This window comes from Canis lupus, chromosome 16, assembly GCF_003254725.2.
Source record: "Canis lupus dingo isolate Sandy chromosome 16, ASM325472v2, whole genome shotgun sequence".
Taxonomy (NCBI): Eukaryota; Metazoa; Chordata; class Mammalia; order Carnivora; family Canidae; genus Canis; species Canis lupus.
Genome location: NC_064258.1, coordinates 45602835 through 45625035, shown reverse-complemented (window position 1 = coordinate 45625035; position 22201 = coordinate 45602835). Strand labels below are relative to the sequence as shown.

Genomic DNA, 22201 nt, shown 5'->3' with positions numbered 1-22201 from the left:
CGCAGCAATGCAGCTGTCCCTTGTCTCAGGCACCTGATGCCAACCGAAAATTGGTGCTCCCAAGGTTGTTGCCCTTAGAGCTCCCCTCGATCAAAGTAGAGAGTGCTCTGAGTGATGCAGAAGCCGGGGGCAGCCCTGGGGGCAGGCGGCCAGTCCTAACAGTGGAACGCGGCCGGCTTGCGCAAGGAAGCATGAGGTTAGAGACCCCGCCAGGGGGGGGCGGGGGGAGCTCTGCAGATGCCCCTTTATTTCACTTTTGAAGCATACCCTTGTCCCCAGCTGGCGTTCTCCCGTGACCAGCAGCAGAGACCTAAAACCCAAAGCTCAGCCCGCCCTTCACCCTCCTCCTCCCCACTTCACTTAGATGCCTTCATTTCCATTTAGCAACACTCTGCGGAACCCCGGAGCTGTTTTCCGGTCTTTCGGTTTCTGCTTGTCCAAACAAAGAGGCCGGTGTGCATTACGTAGGGTTTTGCAGGCACAACCACCACCGCCCCCCCCACCCCCCCCACCCAGCCCCAGCGGTGCGCTCCTAGGAGCCCGGGAGGCTCCAGCCTGGTCCCGGGGGCGACCCCTGCAGCGAGAAGCCCCGGGCGGGGCAGGGGTGGGGGAGGAGGGGGAGGAGGAGGGGGAGGAGGAAGAGGTGGAGGAGGAGGGGGAGGAGGAGGAGAGGAGCCACCTCCCCCCCGCGGGGCGCGCGAGCATCCCTGCGGAGTCCCGGGACTCCTCCCAGGACCAGGGGCTGGAGCTGCGCCCCGCGCCGCCCCGCGGGCAGTGGCCGTGGCCGTGCGGAGCCGAGCGCTGCGCGATGCCCGCGCTGTGGCTGGTGCCCTTGGGGCAGAAGCTGCTGCTGTGGGGCGCGCTGGGCGCCGCCTCGCTGGCGGGCGCCACCCTAGTGGTGAGGCTCCTGCAGATGCTGGCGAGCTACGCGCAGAAATGGCAGCAGATGAGGGCCGTCCCCACGTTACCCGGCGCCTACCCGCTGGTGGGACACTCGCTGTTGATGAAGCCCGACGGGAGAGGTAGGGGACGCGGCCCGGCCGGGCGCACCTGCTCCGGGGTGGGGGCTCCCTGCATGCGCGGCCCCCCTAGCGGGGAGCCCCAGGGTGCAGCAGCTCCTCGCGCCTCATCCCGCTCCGCACCTCCTCCCCGCCGACCACCCTCTCGCCCCCCCCCCCCAGAGCATCTCTACTTGGGGTGCTAGCTTGTTGGGAGAAAGAATAGCGAGCTCCCCGTTTCACGCGAACTTTTTCTTTATGTATAGGCGAGAACGCAGGATTTCTTAAGTTCTGTGCTGCTTTTTCCTCCTTTCCCCACTTGGCAGCTACTCCTGTCTCCAAACACTGCCTGTCTTGTCTCTTGGCTCTGAGAGCCTTGAGGGCAGAAACTTCTTTGGAACAGGACAAGTCCCTTTCAATACTTACCATCGGCCTCCACCCAGCCACCGCTTCTGCAAAATCAGGGACTAGAAACTAATTTGAGACTTCCCTCCCTCCCTCCCCACATCACAAGACTTGCCCACAACTTTGTTTCCTTCTTGGTCTTCTCATTTCAGTTCTCTTAAGGAGGTTACATAATACCGGTAAACTATGAGGGCAGGCCCTCCTGGCAAATGTACACAGCATGTTTTAAAGACCTTCTTTATTAAACAGGGAATTGTTTTTTACTGATATCTTTTTGAAGAGATTGATGTGTGCTCTGTTGATGAGAGGGAAAGAACAAACCACTTTAAGTTAGAAAGCTCTCAAAAGTACCTGGTGTTTTCAGTTTCCTAGCAGGGGTGGTGAATTAGATCTTAGCACTTTATTTTTCTCGGTGTGTAAGGTGGGATACCCAGAGCTGAAAAAAAAAATTTTGCCCAAAATGATGTATTCTAAAATAAACCTAGGACCACAACCCAATTTTACCCCAAATGAACTGTAGATAAGTTTTACAAGTTGAACATTAACTTCAAAGCTTGAAGGATAATTTCTTTTCCACCTCTGTCCCTCGCTGTTCCACCCCCAAAATGCTGTCATCTCAACTTCACCGGAATAAATAAGGCCTCATGGGGGTGTTTGTCAAAATATTGGAATTGTTTTCTGGCAGGAGAAATCCAAGATAACTTTTCACCAGCTAAATAGCATGTGACTAATGTCACAACTGATCCAGTAATGCATTTAGATACAGTGGTTGTAAAAATTATCCTGGTTAATACTATAACAGAGCTAACCTCTCCTTCTACCCTGAGGTTTAAGAAACAAGAAATAACGCACTTAAACAACCTCATCATGTTCTTTTGGGAAATTTTTTCTAAGAATTGAAATCTCTAGCCAATGAGACCTGTTTCAAAATAAACTGTGAGTTGATTGGAGTATTTAAAGTAATTCTTGGAGTTACTTTCTGAGTGTAGAAAGTGACAACATACCAGCTTTTACAAAGGGACTTTTAAATCCAGCAAGTCCTAGAATCTGGCATCAGGCAAAGTTCTGCTCAATTTCCAGCTTTGCAACCATGTTGTTTATATTTGAGAAGTTGCTTAAAACTCTCTAAAAGGAAGAGAGCAAGAGAAGAAAAAGGGGACAGAGAAGAATTTCAACAACAGCCAGAAAACACTGATCAAAATGGCAATATCAGTAATTAATGTAAAGAGATGGAATTCTCCAATCAAAAATCCTAGTGTGGCTGAATGGGTAGAAAAACAAGACCCATATCTATGCTGCATATAAGGGACTCATTTCAGATATAAGGACACACACGGATTGACAGGGAAGGGATAGAAAAAGATGTTTCATGCAAATGGAAACCAAGGGAAAGCTGGGAAGCTATACTAATACCAGGACAAAAAAGAGACTTTAAAACAAAAACTGTCATAAACGACCAAGAGGGCGTTCCACGATGACAAAGGGGTCAATCCAACAAGAAGTTATAGCATTTGTAAATATATTTGCACCTAACAGATGAGCACCAAAATATATAAAGCAAATATTAAAACTCTCTAAGTTAGAAGGGTTTTTCCCCCCTTTACTTGTAAAAGTAACTGTATGGCAGAGTTATTTTAAGGAGTAAATTTAATGCGTGTTGATGCCCCTAACTGGCTGCACTGAATCTCAGCCTCTTCCCCATCCTGAGAGGCTTTCTGTGGCCCCAGCATCCCCCGGTGATTTGCGGATGTCACCACATTGGTGTTACTGTCCTAAAATATGACTCCAGTCGTGCTAGTTCTCACTGGAAACTTCCAATTACTCCTTAGAGTATATAAAAGAAAATCAAACTCTCCAATGCTCCAATCTCCTCTTCCAGAGGTATCACCCCATCTGATGCTTTGGTTGTACCTACAGGGAATTTCCAGACCTCTGTGCTTCTGCTTTTCTATTTCTGCTGCTTGGCTTACATTCTGTTTTACTCCTACTTCTTCCCCTTTTCTGCCTATAAAAATACAAGTCATTTTTTTTTTTAATGATCAAATGCCTTCTCCTTCATGATATTGTTCAGTCTTCTCAGTGAGAATCAGTCACTCCCCAGACTTAAGCTTCTGTTTTAGCAACCATTTCATTTTCTCTGGTGTTACAAAAGTCACCATCTCCCATGGTTAGAAGCTCCTTGAGAGGAAGGGTTGGGTTCTTTGGAGGTGCACGTTTCTTGGATGTTTTCTTACTCATAATTAAATTTCCTACACAATTCAATTATTTTATCATTTAATAGGCACTATGTGATTTACCTTGAAGATGTGAGAGGTCTGGGAAATATTAAGTGACTTGCCCAAAGTAAATAAATAAACAACTCCCTCCTAAAAAACCCAAAAGACACAACAAGAAACTCATTGAAAATTAAATATTTTCTCCCAGAATTTTTTCAGCAGGTCATTCTTTACAGCGAAGAATCCCGACACCTGCCACTCCTGAAACTCTGGCTTGGGCCCATACCAATAGTGGCCATTTATAGTGCTGAAAATGTAGAGGTGAGTGTGTGGTTAATAGGAACACTGCTCCACTGCATATTTGGTGGTGTGAAAGGCTCATTAGAAGAACTATAATAACAGTATTCCTATATTGAATTGAATTCAGTATATTGAGCATTTCATTAAGTATTTTTGGCTCTGTAGGTGCCATTTAATGCTTTCCAGATATAGTCTAAATCCTGGGGAGGGTAGCAGGCTCTGGATGAAGCAGCCTCTGTGCATATTTGTTATCAGACCCAAGATACTTGTTCTCCTTTTTTGGAAAGTCTGCATAAGGATATAGTTTTATAGAACCATAAATGGATTATTCCATAAGTGAGCCCACATATTATCTAACAGGCACTGTTTCACAAGTCCAAAAATGTTAGAATAATAAAGTATGAGTGTTTCTCCCAAGGTGATCAGAGTCTCACATCCATTACAAGTTTATTTTTCCAAGTTAATTTTCCCAAAAAGTATTGCTCATCTGGTATTGATAGGGCAAATAGCATTAATGCATGCTGTTAACTGCTCAAAAAGACTGTATACCTTTTACTTATCATTATGACACCAGGGAGATTATCTTGTGGTTTGATGGTAAAAGGGATTTGGATCAGGGAGTAAAAAGGGGATAAACAGAGCTCCTTTTCATGGAACAAAATGAAACACAATTTCCTAGGCCATAATGCTGGGGTATGTCTTTCTTAGTTATTGCAGTGAACATGTTGGATTTCTCTTGTACCACATTGTAGCATCCTTGTTCAGAGTAAAGAGTGAGGAGACAGGCATAGGATTTCACGCTGCTGAGCTGACTTGATGTGAGCAGGCTTGGTGTGTGTGGAGAGATCTGTCCAGAGTACATGGCTGCAGCTGGGAGCCTGGGGAGCATTTTGTGCTCGGACCTAAATGCTTATCCCTTCTACTTCACTTGGATTCCAGGTGATCTGACTGCATTCATGGCTTTCAAAGTGTTACTTCCATGCTGGAGATATTCAGATGTGTGCTTCTAGTTCAGTCTTTATCCTGAGCATCATTCCTGTTTCAGAGCATAGCAACTTGAATGTCTCCATGACAACATGCCCAAAAATGAACTTGTGATTTCTATCTCCCTAGATGTGGTCATACTTGGGTTCACTTACCTCCTCTCCCCTATCCCCTCACCCTCAATAAATGACTCCACTTGGTTCTTAGTTCATGGTAGGAACCAGGGCATCATCCTGGACAGTTCCTTTTTCTCAATTCCATGTAGTCCCAAGACCAAATGATAGTTACATGTTCAAAACTCTACTTGACTTTCTTTGAGGCACAGGAATAAAAAATGAGTCCCAGAGAAGTAATAGCTATGAGATGTTAGTTTAAAAGTGTTCTAGCCAGGTAGAATTAAACTTATTGTTGAAATGGTTTTGATGTCTATCTATATATCTCTCATGTTTTTTCTTTCCGAGGTAATTTTAACTAGTTCAAGGCAAATCGACAAATCCTATGTATACAAGTTCCTAGAACCATGGCTTGGCCTAGGACTTCTTACAAGGTATGTCAGTGTAAATTTGTAAAGCTGTCTCATAGAAAGAGTTACTTCCATTGGTAACATGTTATGTCAGGAATTGCCACAAAGTAGTTGTCCTGTCTGTAAGACTGTGGTGCCAGGAAGTAGGAAAGAGACTGGAAGGAAAGGTCTGGAGAACAATTGGTTCTGTCAGACAAGAGTCCAGGGTGTATGGTAATCTCCAACCACGGGACTCAGTAATGATGATGAGCAGTGTTTCAAGAAGAATCAGGTCAGGTGTATGAATGGAGTAAAGCCAAGGAGAGTTTGGGGCAGGTAGTTTGTGAAAATCCAGTGAAAAAGGCAGTCAGCTTCAGAGACACATATGGAGCATAAAACCTCAGTCCTAGAACTGGAGTCCAGAAACAGGACTCCATCCTCAGAAAGAGGCCCTGCCAAGAGAAAGGCAGGACCCTTACTGGGGTCTGTGGGTAATCTGAAGATAATAGAGCTCAAAGTAGAAGTACAGACCATGAGGATCATCTGAGGACTAAGGTATTAATAGAGGGGAGAAAAGATATTCTAATTTTTAAAAACTCAGAACTGAGAAATTTAGAACAATTCTCAAATTATTCAGTTTTTATGAGTGCTCCCTTAAATATTAGTAATATAGAATAATATCTAAACTATCCACATTCTTAGCACTATATGAATCTTTGCCATTCTGACCGAAGCATTTGAGGATCTGTAGATTAAGCCCTTTCACTAGAGATTTGTTGACTAAATTTATAATTTGTTTCTAATGTTGCTTCTCTTATTTGTAACCATGCATTGTGTTTCTAGTACTGGAAACAAATGGCGATCTAGGAGAAAAATGTTAACACCCACTTTCCATTTTACGATTCTGGAAGATTTCTTAGATGTCATGAATGAACACGCAAATATATTGGTTAATAAGCTTGAAAAACATGTTAACCAAGAAGCATTTAACTGCTTTTTTTACATCACTCTTTGTGCATTAGATATAATTTGTGGTAAGTCTTACTGATTTGTTTCTAAAGTTCTGATGTAAAGATAGAATGGCCCAAACAGAAAATAGCATTCCAGTGGAAAGGCAAATAAGGAGATGGGAAAGGATATTGTACTTTTCAGGGTGGCCCTATTGCTCAGCCCCCTGAGAAGCAGCAGCCACTGTGACGGTCTTGAGCAAAGCAGTCACAGATCCAACATGCCAGGAAGGGCAGAGGGAGGAAGAAGCAGGAAGCAGGAGGAGAAATTTACAGGAGAAGGAGCAAAAGAGGGAGGGAGCCATTTTCAACTCTATAAGAACAACAGAACTTAAGTCCTTTTTTTTTTTTTTTTCTGAGTGTTTTCCACTGAAAAATAAACACAGGTTATGTGCTAGAATTGAGTGGTTGCTTCTTGTCTTTATTTTACAGAAACAGCTATGGGGAAGAATATTGGGGCTCAAAATAATGAGGATTCTGAGTATGTTCGTGCCATCTACAGGTAAGTGAAGTCCTTGTAATTATCTTTAAAATGATTGCTGCTTAGGGCTTTAAAAATTATTGCTAATAATTTGTATCTTTTTCATTGTTTCGAAATGAAACTTTATACTAAAATTGACCTCGTCATTGAAGCATATATTTTACCAGTAGAGGAACAGTTTTGTAAATTATGACACACCCAGATTATGCCATAATTTTAAAATGATTATTTTACAATATATTGAGAGATTACAATGCTAAGTGGTAAAAATAAAACCAGGTTTTAAAGAATGGTAACTACTAGGTACAAAAAATTTTTTATAGACAGGAAAAGCTAGAAGATACTATACCAAAATATCAGCTATAGTTACTATTATTTTGTGTGTGGGCTTCTATTTCCTACTGTGTTTTGCTTTTGTTGTTCATTTTCCTTTCTCATATTTTCTACTCTGAGTATGTATTATTTTTCAATCAAAACAATTTTATTTTAAAGATGGCTTGTAGTTATTCAACTATTACGATTTGGGGCCAGGATTTTATTTGATATAGCCTATCTTTAAGTTCACTGCTCAGTTTACTTTATTTTAATAAATAAATACGTATTTATGGAGCATCTGTAATCTGCCATTCATTGTAGTAGGTGCTGACCAGTTTTAAGGGGCACACCAACAGGAAGATTAGTAGGGAGACATGCATTGAAACAAATAAATATAAACATAAATTCCAATAATTGCTTAGAAAGAAAGGATCAAGTTGACATTAGAAAGGAAAACAGAGGTGGTGCCTGGGTGGGTCCATTGGTTAAGTGTCCATCTCTTGATTTTGGCTCAGGTCATGACCTCAGTGTTATGAGGTCAGGCTCGTGAGGCTCTGTACTCAGTAGGGAGTCTGCTTGGTATTCTCTCTCTCTCCCTCTTCCCCTCTACTTGAGATTTCTCTTTTTCTCTCTCTATCAAAAAATTAAAAAAGGAAGGAAGGAAGGAAATAAGAGAAGAGAAGAAAAAAGAAGAGAAGAGGAAAAAAAGAAAAAAGAAAAGAAAGAAAAGAAAAGAAAAAAGAAAAAAAAGAAGAAAGAAAGAAAAGAAAAGAAAAGAAAAGAAAAGAAAAGAAAAGAAAAGAAAAGAAAAGAAAAGAAAAGAAAAGAAAAAAAAAGAAAAAAGAAAAACAGGGATATTTCCTATGGATGAGTGGTCAGAAAACATGTCTCTGAAGAGTTGGTGTCTAAGTCAATCTCGAAGGAGGGAATCCTGTTGAGGTCTTGCTTCTTTATCACTGGAAATGACAAGGGAGTTACTCAAGACAGCTGTGTGACAGATGGGTACTTAATGAGCACTTTTCTGTGGAAGAGGGTAACCAGTGGTTTTATCACTCCAGAGGAGTGATAAATGAGTGGATATTAAAAAGAGGCATATTTCATCCCAACATGTGATCCAAGAGCCACAGCAGCCTTATGAGGTCAGGAATTCTTTCTGAAGAAACAGAAGCAGACATCAGATCTTGTAAGGATGTTTTCTAATGAATTCTTCCTTCCACTAATGAAAGCATTAAAATTTGTAAGCTTCATTGGATGTGTAAAAGCCCATGGATTCATTATTGAGCATAAAGCATGGAGCTCTTAGTAGCCTCTAAGACAAATAGACCTCATTCCCATATATTACCCTGTTGAGAGTAGGTGCTAAAGAAATACACATTTTTCCATGGATCAGCCAATATATTTTTATCCTATTTATAGAATGAGTGATACAATACATCGAAGAATGAAGATGCCCTGGCTCTGGCTTGACTTTTTGTTTCTTATGTTTAAAGAAGGCCGGGAACACAAAAGGAACCTAGAGATCCTACATAATTTTACCAATAATGTAAGTCCTCAGTTTACTTTTTTTTATTGTGGTAAAATATACATAATATAAAAATTTGCCATTGTAGCCATTTTAAATGTCCAGTTTAGTGGCATTACATTCACAATGCTGTGCAGCCATCACCATCATCCATTTCCAGAAATTTTTAAATCCATGATTTTTAGGTTTTGTCAATATACCTAGTGCAGGACCGTGGAGCCTGTGCCTCATAAAAATTGAATTGAATAATGGAAAAAAGGAGGCAGCATGATTACATTTCAATCCTGTATTTGGTAAATATTAATTAAGCACTTGCTGAGTGCCAAATACTTTACCAAATGTTAGAAATATAGTAATGAGTAAGACATATATGTTCTCTATCCTAGAAGAGGTTAGTTTAGTAAGGGAGGTTATCTATTTAAAAAATATGTACTGGATATTTATGAAGAAACTGAGTGCTATGTTATAAGAATAGAGAGAAGAGGATTATAAGAGTCTTCTGGAAAATGTTTGGATTAGACAGTAGTTCTCTTTCTTTTTCTTTTTTTTTTTTTTAGACAGTAGTTTTCAAAGGCAAAGGGCCTTTATTTTAGTATTTCAATTTGGAAAAAATTAAAATTAATTGGATTTTACTATTTTATTTCTAATTCAAAGATAGCAAAGAGATAGTGATGTTGTTTTGGATATAGGATGTCAGTCTGTTGTAAAAAATGAATATAGAACAACCACCTGGCTATAGGAGAGTAGCCAACAGTTTGTATTTTATGGGTGTTATTGAATTTATCCTCAAATTTCATGCATTAATATCAATATCAATAATTAATGAATCCTAAATTAATGAATCCTAAACATTAATATCAATAATTAATGATAAACAGTATAATTCATTTAATAAAACATTGAAAATTGTATCCTGAATGCTGTGCACCAGGGGTTCCATTGGAGAGCTTGCCCTCAAAGAACTTAGGATCTATTCATTCAAACCACTAACCAGCAGGTTTGATGAATTTCCTGATAGGAGAAAAAAGTTGAAATGTATAGCCAAATTGCATTGATGGGCCTTAATGCTTTCATTCATTCAACAAATAAAGAGTGTTTTTAAAATGCCAGGCAGTGTTCTAGAGGTTGGAAATATATCAATGAACAAACACAAATTCTCTACCACATGGGTCATACATTTGAATTAGATGAGAAAGGCACAAAGTACCAAGTGTAGCATCATGCCAGATGGCAGGGGAAATGGGAAAAAGTAGAGTAAGCATGGGAAGATAGTGCTAGGGACTAGCATCACAGCCATCAGGGAGGGTCTTTCTGATAGTGTGATGAGGAGCAGAGACTTGAAAGAAAGGAGGGAGCCAGCCACACAGAGGAAGGAGCAGTCTAGCCAGAAGGAACAGCAAGCAAACAGGTGAGCTGTCAACTTGCTATTTCTTTTCTCCAACATGTAATTAGAACAATGTGTAATTAGTCTACTATCTAAGGACTGCGTTCTTTCCAGCACCTATATTTTTGTCTCGTTGGCTCATTCTGGTCTCTAGAGATGATTACGCTATACCCCATTGGAAAGACTGTAAAAATAGCACTTGAAAATTCTGAAGTTGTCTGATACTAAATTCATTTTTAGAAGTCTTATCAGTTAATGCCCTAAAATTCAAAAGGAAGCATGGTTATATTTTTCCAAGAGCCTAAGTTATTGCTGAGATAGCAAGGATAGGATAGTCTCAGAAAAAATAAGTTAAAGAAGCTAGTATATTTTCATAGAAAAGTATATTGTTGGGTTATAATAAATTCCAAACAAAAGCATGTGATTGTTTAAATCATAGGTCATCGCTGAACGGTCCAGTGAACTGAAGAGAGACGAAGAACATGGAAGTGCTGACAAGGACTGCTCCCCCTCCAAAAATAAACGCAGAGCTTTTCTTGACTTGCTTTTAAATGTGACTGATGATGAAGGGAACAAGCTACGTCATGAAGATGTTCGAGAAGAAGTTGACACCTTCATGTTTGAGGTATTTTATATCATTGTTATTTTTAGGTATCATTAAATAAATTTCAGTTATTTTTTTAGAATCTTTAACATATTTTTAGAAGTTTAATAAAAGTTTATTTATTTTAAAGATTTATTTATTTTAAAGATTTATTTATTTATTTAGGAGAGAGAAAGAGAGAGAGAGAGAGAGAGAGAGAGAGAGGAGTAGGAGCAGAAGAAAGAAATCCAAAGCAGACTCCACACTGAGCTCAGAGCCCCATCTGGGGCTCGATCCCATGACCCTGAGATCTTGACCTGAGCCAAAACTAAGAGTCAGATGCTTAACTGCACCACTTGGGCACCCCTAATGAAATTTTAAAGTATCTTAACATAACTAAGGAAGAGTCATTAGATCACCAGTAAAAATTATAAAATTTAAGAACCTAAGTAAGTATCAGATCAACTTCCTTGTTCAGAAAATCTTTGATTCGTGGTGGTTACAGCATAGACACATTTGTTTTTTCTCAAGTAAAACTAATGTTTGTCAGACTTTTCCAAGCAGAAGAACAGCCAGAGATTACTATCAGTTCTCTGTATTGCTTCCCACTTCCTTTTAATCTCTAAAAACCCACAAGTTTGTTTCTTCACCAGCTCCTTTTAAAGCAGTTTGTCTTCCTCGTGCTTCTACCCACGAGGACATAGCTACTGCTGTAAGCTGCCCCTAACTAAAGCAGGAACAAGAGCCCTCTGCTAGAGAATTTAGCCAGTTTGTGATTCTAAAAAGATTTCTGGTCTTCAAATAATAATAGTCATAATAAAAGATGCAGTTTTTAGCAAGATAATTCTAACTAACTATATTAAATATTACAAGGACTGAGTCTCTGAATATATGAATTGCCAAATAAAGAAATGGGTTTTTTTTTAAGCACCATGTGGTAATATTTTGGAAGTGGAGGAAAGCAAAAGGTATCAGTAGTTTTCGATGGCTCAGCATGTGCTCAGTGGTGTGTTAGTTGCTCTGCGCAACTGCCTGGATGTGATGCCAGTGCTCGTCCCTCTGTTCTTCCCGAGGGAGGACCGTCTGTGCGCTGTAGCAGAAAGCAGGCCGTGTTAAACATCTATAGACGAGCTCTTCTTCTGGTTCATACTGGCCATACCAGATGGCTTCAATCATCTCCGATCTCTGTCCCAGCTTTCCTATGTGTAAAATAGAGAGATGGGCTAGATCAGTGATTTCAGCCTTATTTTTTAAGCAGAGTACTTTATTGAAAAGAAATTGTATGAGAAAAGTGGAGAGGGAATAAGCATGTGGGCTCGGAGGCCAGATTCTCAGCCATGACTTGTCCTAGATGTGTGACCTTGGGCACCTCATGCAGCCTTTCTGGGCTCCAGCATCCTCATTGTCAAAGCATGGGCCTCACAGATTAGATTAATGATTTTTTAAAGTGCACCAAGAATTGTGCCTGGCCTGTGGGAAGCATATAGCAGATATATTAGCTCTTTTTAAAAAAGATTTTATTTATTTATTCATGATAGACATAGAGAGAGAAAGGCAGAGACATAGGCAGAGGGAGAAGCAGGCTCCATGCAGGGAGCCTGACGTGGTACTCGATCCTGGGACTCCAGGATCATGTCCTGGGCCAAAGGCAGGCGCTGAACCACTGAGCCACCCAGGAATCCCCAATATATTAGCTCTTATGTTGAAGTGGAGAGACCTTCTCACATCTCCACCCTCTATGCACACACATGTGCACACACACATACACAGGCGTGTCCATACACACATATACATATGCACTGTCATGCATGTACCTTTACCTACACATACATACATACATACATGTATATGGTGCACACACATCCATCTGCCCCCAGTGACCTCTCACATTCATGTGAACAGCCAGACCAATGATCTCTTTCTTCCAGTTCTAACGTTCTTTGAAATTCTAAGTTTTTTCCTTCTTTGCATCAAATAGAAGGCATACCACAGACTGTAATATTGTGACCTCCTTCCTAAGGTGGGTGCAGGCTTTTAGTGCCGTGCCTTTCACTGCCTGGGTGCCAGCCATTAGATACTTAGGTTTTTGCCCCCGCCTAGCCCAGTGGTGTGCTCCTTGTAAATTCTGTGCTTTGTTTTGCTTCATCCTGCTTTCTCCCAGTAGCAGACAAAATAAAATAAAAAATTCAGTCTCAGTATTTGCTCTCTAAAATGTAAATAGCATTATCAAGATTTCATGAATGTTTTGTGAAGAACAATTGTGTTAGTTTCTGCAAAGTGTTTAGTGTTTTTCCTAGAACTCAAGCAAATATTAAATGAAGCTATTTGCTAACTTCTTGATGTGGCAAATGCTTAGAACTGTGTATATGCTCCCTGCTGTCCAGCATGGACAGGTAAAGCCTACCTTGCAAATGGTGAAAGTAGAGAAGTAGAGATCTGGCAAGCTGGCTCACAAAAGTCAGATATTTCCCCTTTTATTTTTTTAAAAGGAATTTATTTATTTGAGAGTGTGTGTGTGCACGCAAGTGGGGAGGGGGCAGAGGGAGAAGCAGACTCCCAGCTGAGCAAGGGACGTGATGCAGGACTCGATCCCAGGACTCTGGCATCATGACCTGGGCCAAGGGCAGGTGCTTAACTCACTGAGCCACCCAGGTGCCCTTGAACTTTTCCCCTTTTAAAACTACCTAGTGAAAAATAAATAAATAAATAAATAAATAAGTAAATAAATAAATAAATAAATAAATAAATAAATAAATAAAAAACTACCTAGTGCGCCCCAATTCCTTGGAATGTCACCTTATCAGCACAGCTGAACTGCTTCTCGCCATGTAGACAGTTCCATGTAGAGGTGAAATGTCTCTCTGAGCATGAACCTCCACCTTGAAGGGACTGTTTATATGTTTGCTTCTCACCAAGGTGAGATGCTGTATGGAATTAATTTGTTATGTTCTGGAGTCACATCGTAGCTGTCAAAGTCAGAGACAACTCAAAACAGAGTCATCATTCCTGGTCTTCTCGATTCAACTCTGCTTTTTTTTTTTTTTTTTTTAATTTTTATTTATTTATGATAGTCACAGAGAGAGAGAGAGAGAGAGAGGCAGAGACATAGGCAGAGGGAGAAGCAGGCTCCATGCACCGGGAGCCTGATGTGGGATTCGATCCCGGGTCTCCAGGATCGCGCCCTGGGCCAAAGGCAGGCGCCAAACCGCTGCGCCACCCAGGGATCCCTCAACTCTGCTTTTTAAGCCATGTTTCTTCTCACATTTGTAGGGCCATGATACGACAGCAGCGGCGATAAACTGGTCCTTATATCTCTTGGGTTCTTACCCAGAAGTCCAGAAACAAGTGGACAGTGAACTGGAGGACGTGTTTGGTATGTTTGTCCCCATCGTTACCTGCTCTGTGGGTCCCGAGTCCACTGAAACAAATGCCATTCATGCTCATTAAGGAGGGCAGTAGGACCTGTTACAGAGACACTGCAATTAGAAAGAAAGCTGCCATCTGGGATCCCTTCCAGTACCGTCTCTTTTGCAAGGTCTCTTCTGCTCACTTATAGGCATTTGCTAACTGCCTGGCATGTGACTGCATTGGGCTAGATGCTGGGGATGCACAGGTAAATGCTACTGTCTCTAAGGACCCCACTGCTTAGTAGACGAATCAGCCATTGTGCGTAAAGCACGGAGTCCTGGCTATGCACTTGAGTGATATGAAGAAGGTACTCTTTGGGAGCAGCAAGGAACAGGTGATAATAGTTAGAGGGGGTCCGGGAAAGCTGTTCCATATTGGGTTGCATCTGACCAGGACATAAATTTCTATTATACAATCTATTATACAAGCAGAAATCTGCTTGTATAGCTAGGCATGCAAGGTATGTGGGAGTATAGGTAAGAGTCCTAGGCTGAATCCAACAGGGGTGTCGTCAGAGGCCCAGTCTTGTTCTCTTTTCTCTCTCTTCTTCACCATTGTGGCTTTTGTCTTCTTGATTGTTGTTCCAGGTCTCATGTTTATCTTTAAGACAAAAGAAAGGGGAAGAGGGAATGAAGAATGTATTAGATTCCTGGAGGTGCTATAACAAATTCTACCAACTGGGTGGCTTAAAACAACAGAAATGTATTCTTTCATGGTTCTGAACACCAGAAGTCCAAAATCAGTAATACTGAGCCTAAATTGATGCGCTGGCAGGTTGTTCTCCTTCTGGAAGCCCTAGTGGAGAATCTTTTCTTCCCCCTTCTGGTCCCTGCCAGCATTCCTTTATGGTTCATCACTCAAATTTTTGCCTCTATTTTTCACACCTCCTTCTCTTCTCTCTGTCTCTCTGTCTCTCTCTTTCTGACTCTTTGTGTGTGTGTGTGTGTGTGTGCGTGTGTGAGGGAGAGAGAGAGAGATCTCCTCTCTCTTATAAAGACATTTGTGATGGCATTCAGAGCCCACCTGTATAATCCAAAATATTTCCCCCATTTGTCAATCATTAATGAGAAAAATCTGCAAAGATAACTTTCTCCCAAATAAGGTAACCTTTACAGGTCCCAGGGATTAGTACTTGACATATATAAGGGCCATTTCCAGCCAACCACAAAGGGGCCACACATTGTGCCATCAATTTCACCCTTTGTTTACTCACATATCACATGACTCCCACAGCTGGAAGGAGAAAATGAAAGATTGGGTCAGCCAACCAACAAATGGTGTCTGATGCAGTTGTATAGAGAAAAGAAGTAGGAAAGGAAAAATAAAGGTAAAAGGAGGAGACGACAGACATTCTAGAAAGAGGAGAACAGATGGACAATGGCACAGAAGTGGAAACATTTGGAGGACAGTAGTGAACAGTGAGGGGCAGCTAGAATTTGGAACATAGAGTAGAAGATATTGAGAGATGAGGCTGAACAAGTAGTTTAATGTTCAGATTGTCTGAGGACTGGAATTTCATATCAAGAGGGAAGACTTTATTTAGTGGAATGGAGACAATCTAAACTTCTTGGCTCTGTTTCTATAGTCGGGTTTTTTTTCCTGTATTGATTTTAATTTCTCTCATATTGCCTATGGTGAGTTAATTTGGTCTTTGAAAAGCTCACACATCCTTTTGGAGTAAGTTCACTTTTTGTATCCTCTGCAATGTCTAGCTCATTGCTGGTCTCACAAATACTTTTTGACCTCACATAATTAAAACACTATTATTTGAAATACTTTATTCTGTCGCTTGTCATGCTTTCTACTAATGGTGTCTCGCTTTTTCTTCTACCCCCAATATTAGCTCTAAAATTTCATAAGCAACTAATCTATGGGTGTTGCAAGTATTAATTTGTCTTGTTACACATAAAGTTAGCCACTTCTTTGTGTGTGTTTAGTTTTATTGTAACAAAGCAACTGGCACACCATTAGTGTTTAAAATCAAGTATCATCTTTTTTCCCCCAGTGAGGAAAAAAAAAGAGAAAATTTAAAAATAAACAGATACAAAATTATAATAGAGAATGTCAACTCCAGATAAGGTCTTACAGGCTCATTCAGTCTCCCATTGAGTGGTAGTGCTCATGTCATGAGGAAAGAATTTTCTTTCTTTTTTTAAGATTTTTTTTATTTATTAGAAAGAGAGAGAGAGCAGGGGCAGAGGCAGAGGGAGAGGGAGAAGCAGACTCCCCACAGGGCAGACAGTCCAATGCAGGGCTCAATTCCAGGACCCTGAGATCATGACCTGAGCTGAAGGCAGACGCTTAATTGACTGAGCCATCTAGGTGCCCTGAGAATTTTATTTCTAAAGTGTCATCTTAAACTGCAAAGATACCATTAAACATCACAATGCCAAAGGAGAAGCCATGTAGTCAAGATGCCCACTTTACCTATCCAAACATCTCAAACCCACCCGTCCCTGATCTTCTAGGCACCCATTTTTAAAAAAATAATAAAAGCAAGAGAAAGTAGATACATGTTGGTAAATGGTAAGTGTCCACATTTACACAAAGACACAGTATACCTCTGAGCCCAATACTGAGGAAAAGGAAAAGAACTAAAATTCTCTGTACCACTGCTCCAGGGCCAAGCATCCTCCAGCTTCCAGCAGAGCTAAGGGAGCAGAAGGGTTTTGTTTTTGTTTGTTTTGTTTTTGTTTTTGTTTCTGCCCCCACAGAGCATAGTAATGTTGTTTATATGAAGTTTTGGTTGAGATGGAGAGGGATTTGGAACAGAAAAGGGTAGAGTTTCTCTTCCCAGTGTATTGTGCTCAGTGTATCATCCCCCAAAATAAGTTGAAAACCATGGCATAAAGGAGAGAAGAGAGATGTCAAGAACAGCATGACTGACCACAAGTGGACTGGAGAAAATGAAAACAGGAAGACTGGAATCCATCAGTTTTCCATCTGTCATTGCCTCCACATTCCTGTCCTCCCTCCTCCTCCATCCCCTTCTTCATCATCCATGTCAGGAACTTAGCACTGTCATGGACCTGACCAAATACCATTTTGCATGTCGTCTCCTAACTCATCTGTTTTTCCACATTTTGCCCAAGAATGGGGTTCATGCAGGTAGGACTATCCTGGGAGGGTGGGGCAAGTGGAATGTTCTCTGCACAGCTGTGTACCATGTGTAATTCAGGGAGGTGAGCCAGTTCAGACCACCCACAGTGCAGAGGGGGCTAAGAATAGAAAACTTGAGCACCTGGGCTGGCTGAGGAATATCCAGCTCCCAGGCTCTGTCCCTCACCCCCATTAAACAAGCGTGGAGCCCCAGCTCCTTCTATTAGGTAGATGGAAAGACAGAAAATTGAAGTGTAATATGAAAGTAACTGAGCACAAATTTTATTTCAGCTATGAACTTTATTTTTGAAGGAAGAGGGTTGGTTTTTTGTTTGTTTGTTTTTTAAATCAAAATGAACCTCTATTCTATAACCTGGTTTAATATCTTCAAACACTGTCACTTCGACTCTGGTCAGATGATGCAGTGCCTCTTCATCTTCCTCTCCGAATAAGGCAGATTTGTGGGTGGTTGACAGATGCTGTTACCCCAGAATTTGGGATTTTGGTGATCAATTCCAACCTCCTTTGAAAACATGGTCAGGGCATTTGTTATATTTCTGTTATCCTTTCAAGATTCTTCACTGGCTTTTCTCAAGTCTATGTATCTCTTTTTGTACTTCATCAAGATGTTCAGTTGCTCCTTGCTATATACTCCTTTTCTTCCTGTGGCAAGTCCAGAGAGGTTGATGTCTTCTCTGGTCTGGAGGCAGGAGGCGATCTTAATGTCTTTGTTTAACACAGGAATGAAGGCGTTTAGGGGCCATGCTGCTGTGGGGAAAGTCCAAGAGAAGATGCACACCTGGAAGCTCTGAGAACTTGAAATTAACCATTTTAAAGTATACGATTTAGTTCGTTCACAGTGTTCAACTGTTACTCCATCTAATTCTGTGACATTTTCAGCGCCGGAGAAGGAAACCCCATATGGTTAATCAGCCACACCCCATTCCTTCTTCCTCCTCCAGCCCCAGGCAACCACTGATTTACGCTCAGTCTTTATGGATTTACCTGTTCTGAGCACTTCCTATAAATGGAATCATAATCGTGATTATTATAAAAATCACAATACATGATTTGTTTTGTGTCTGGTTTCTCTCACTTAACACATTGTCTCATTTCATTTTGATTATGTGTAATATTAGAAATCCTATTTTGGCTCTAAGTATTTAACATTCAGTGCTTTGATTAATTCCTCTTTGATTCCTCCATCCCCCAAGCCCAGACAGTTCTTTCATTGTCATCTCATGTATTTCCTTTAACCAGGGAAGTCTGATCGTCCTGCTACCTTAGAAGACCTGAAGAAACTCAAATACCTGGAGTGTGTCATTAAGGAGAGCCTTCGCCTTTTTCCTTCAGTTCCCTTATTTGCCCGTAATCTTAACGAAGATTGTGTAGTTGGTAAGAACTCTGTAATCAAGAGAGTGGGGAGAATGGATTTTTTAATGCCCATCTCACTTGGTTCTTATGGCGTTTTGCCTACCTCTTGACAGCGGGTTACAAGGTTGTGAAAGGCTCCCAAGCGATCATCATTCCCTACGCACTTCATAGAGATCCAAGATATTTCCCAAATCCCGAGGAGTTCCAGCCAGAGCGGTTCTTTCCTGAAAATTTGCAAGGACGCCACCCATATGCATACATTCCCTTTTCTGCTGGACCCAGAAACTGTATAGGTTTGTATCCATCAGAATTGGTTTGACCTGTCTGGCCTACATGGTAATGAGTTTCTCACAATAATTTCTTTGAGATGTAGTGTCTCATCGACAACAGTCTTTAAAAAACTGATTTTCTTTTTCTTCTATATCACTAGATGTTATTGTTTCAAAAAAGACTGTCATAAAATAATTTGCTAGGGGTGCCATAACAAGAGAATACCAACTGGGTGGCTTACACAGCAGATATTTCATTTTCTCATATTCTGGAATCTGAAGTCTGAAATCAAGGTGTTCAGAGGGTTGGTTTCTTCTGAGACCTTCCTAAAGCCTGGCTTGTAGATGGTCATCTCCTCCCTCTATCTCCACAGGGTCTTGCCTGTGTGTGATATCCCGATTTCTTCTTTTTATAAAAACACCAGTCAGATTGGATTAGGGTCTGTCCATATAACCTCATTTTAAGTTAAGTGACCTCTGTAAAAATCCTATCTGCAAATACAGTCACATTCCAAAGTACGAGGGTTAGGGCTTCAACATATGAATTGGAAGGGGACACAGTTTGGCCCGTAACATAAAGCACAATCAGTTACATGGTGGAGCTTTAAAATATTGATTTTGGATCAAAGTAGGATATGGCTTATATGGTAGAAAACTTATTTGTAACAATTAGTTTATTTAACCTAATGTCTGTGTTCCCTGCTTTTAAGAATTGCATCTTGCAAAATGAAAACAATGCTTACCATATGGCCATATGAAGTACTTAAAATGAATGCACATCACCATGCATTAGGATCTCCAGCATTTTATCATCCATGTAAATGTACGTGTTAGTAAAATGAGGTCAGATCTAAAAGGATGAATCTGAAGCATATTTGGTGACTCTATGGTAAATTAATAATAAGAAAGCCATCTAGAATAGTGATTCTCATGCTTCAGTGACCCCAGAATTTATTTGCTATTTTGCTCAAATACAATCATCTATCCCGCCCCAGCTATACGGATGCACTAGGTAGGAGCTGAGAAGGGCACTGAAGAATCTTCATTTTTAACAAACATCCCAAATGATTCTGATTGTTCCTACTGTGGAAATATAAAGTTACTTGTTTCATTTAGTAGGACCTATAATTTTCAGATTTGAGATATATGTATAATTAAATTAATGCTATTTACATTAATTTGAAGGTCAAAGGTTTGCCATAATGGAAGAAAAGACTGTTCTTTCCTGTGTCCTGAGGCATTTTTGGGTAGAATCCAACCAGAAAAGAGAAGAACTTGGTCTGGCAGGAGAGTTGATTCTTCGTCCAACTAATGGCATCTGGATCAAGTTGAAGAGGAGAAATGCAGATGAATCTTAACCATATAATTGGGCTGTGCCTTTGTCATGTAGAAGGTCTTTCTTGAAGGAAACTAGATTTACAATTTCTAGATCTGAGTTCAATACTCCTAATCCCTAGACCTATTTCTTTCCTGTCCCTGCTAACCTTGTGGTCAAGTCCTCCAAAGAGTTTTATATTTTCATTGCCACATGGATCTTACCCTTGGGCTTGATCCCAAAAGTAGAGTCAACTGAAGATGGCACCCAAATAAACGTAAGACAAGTTTTTCAATAGAGAGATCCACAGACCAAGTCAATTTCAATTGTGAGACCCAAAGGATATAATTTAAGTGAAGTTCCAGAATTTTTTAAAGGTATTCTTATTTACTGGGAAATATATATGCATACATATATATATATGCATGTATACATATGCATTTAATTTGAAAAGGGTAAGTACTTAGACATGAGAAGCTTAAGTTTTTAGATTATATTTGGGCATCAATTATGAGAATAATTATTACAGTACTTTTTGCATTTTATCACCTAGAGTAGATAATTTGTAAGCTGACTCATAGGTTCTGTTCCTATTTCCCTTTGGCTAGGTAGTTATAGCTATGATTCCATTATGCATAGTATCACAACTATCCATGTATACCATATACAGTTGGGAAAGATTCCTCTTGGTAATATCCAATCCCCTGCAGTGACTCAGGGTTGAGTAATGGCTTTTGGAGCTGGAAGGACCTTATTGTTTATCTAATTTTACTCTTTTTTATTAGAAAAAGGGAATGAAAAAAAGAAAAGAAAAGAGGAATGAGATAGATGAGAAGTTAAGTTTCTGCCGAGAGTCATACTACTAGTGGGTGACAGGGCTTGAATTAGAGGTCTGTACTCTACACCTTTCCATTCTCAATGTGATAGACTTCACTGTGTGTGCTTTTACTTTATGGAACTCAGGTCTGTAACTAGATGTGTCATTAGAACACAGATTTTCTGCCTCTGATTTTGGATATATTTCTTTTAGAATTCTTCCATTATTAAAGGAAATGAAAAGCTGTTCATCTATATTTGTGACCAGTAATATCTTACTTGTTTGGTGTTAGACTTTGAGTAAATTCAATCCTCTGGAACATACCTATCAAGCTGATAGCTGACACACATTCTCTGAATTTTAATTCCATAGGCAGTATCTCTACTCCCTCACTCAGTGACTTTAAAAAACAACTTTTAATAAACTTTAATAAAATTGTTTCTTCAAATTTCCCAAGGCAATAGCAGATAGAAGGAACAAATTAAGAGGATGAAATTTCTATTTTTCCATGAGTATCAGAGGAAGAGATTACAAAACCAAAGCCATTTGTAAGCACTTCAAGTTGTCATTTAGGGTAGGGTCAGCATCTCTACCCGCTTTACTACCCCAAGAAACCCCAGTGCAGACAACCCAGTCGCTAAGTTGATGAGAAAAAGTCAAGGAAGTATATGATACAGTTGAAAAAGATTCCCACTGTATGCTTACCTTTATTATCTAGAAAGTAGATATAAGTAGAATATCTTATTCCCAGATGACTATGGATAAAGTATTATTCATGGAAATTAGTATTATTTCTCAATGTTATGCATTTAGATATAAAACTTGTTTTTTTCTTACTTTCTTCCTCCTCCTCCTCCTCCTCCTCTTCCTTCTTCTCCTTTTAAGTGACCCCACATTGGCTGTGAAATTAATTTAAAGTAAAATATTGTTTAATGTTACCTTTTGGTCTAAGATCTTCATGTAGCCCCACAATAATTGTTATTCGTATTTTAATTGGAAATCCTCTTAACCATGTTAGAGGTAGAATTGAGAAATTATGTTATGGTCTGTGGTACTGAAAGGCAGATGCTGACTTTTTTTTTTTTTTAATAAGAGGATGATCAAGTATCTGTGACCCTGTCTTACTACTGCTTGAAAGAGGTATCTCAAGAAACATAAATTACATTTTAGTCATGAGTGTTACATTATATTCTAAGAATTGATGTCACTTTGAAATATAGGC

At 40.2% G+C, this 22201-nt stretch overlaps 1 protein-coding gene across 2 annotated transcripts; it reads left to right on the top strand.

Annotated features, from left to right (window-relative positions):
* The first annotated feature begins 755 nt into the window (after positions 1-755).
* Positions 756-21233, top strand: LOC112675196 (cytochrome P450 4V2). Of its 2 annotated transcripts, none has more exons than XM_025471736.3 (11): positions 756-1022; positions 3828-3940; positions 5365-5450; positions 6249-6439; positions 6845-6914; positions 8625-8751; positions 10554-10739; positions 13968-14070; positions 18465-18599; positions 18692-18871; positions 20033-21233. In XM_025471736.3, exons 1-11 carry the CDS (start codon positions 809-811, stop codon positions 20203-20205), a joined length of 1578 nt encoding a protein of 525 aa, XP_025327521.1. In that variant the 5' UTR covers positions 756-808; the 3' UTR covers positions 20206-21233. The 2 variants fall into 2 exon arrangements, with proteins under 2 accessions (XP_025327521.1, XP_048951110.1); XM_049095153.1 differs by lacking the exon at positions 756-1022 and adding an exon at positions 4672-4858.
* The last annotated feature ends 968 nt before the right edge of the window (positions 21234-22201 follow it).

Excerpts from the sequence above, each read along its gene's own strand:
- LOC112675196 (XM_025471736.3), top strand. The coding sequence starts at position 809 with ATGCCCGCGCTGTGGCTGGTGCCCTTGGGGCAGAAGCTGCTGCTGTGG. Across the intron at positions 6,915-8,624 it reads TATGTTCGTGCCATCTACAG|AATGAGTGATACAATACATC; the intron begins GTAAGTGAAGTC and ends TCCTATTTATAG. Across the intron at positions 18,872-20,032 it reads TGGACCCAGAAACTGTATAG|GTCAAAGGTTTGCCATAATG; the intron begins GTTTGTATCCAT and ends ATTAATTTGAAG.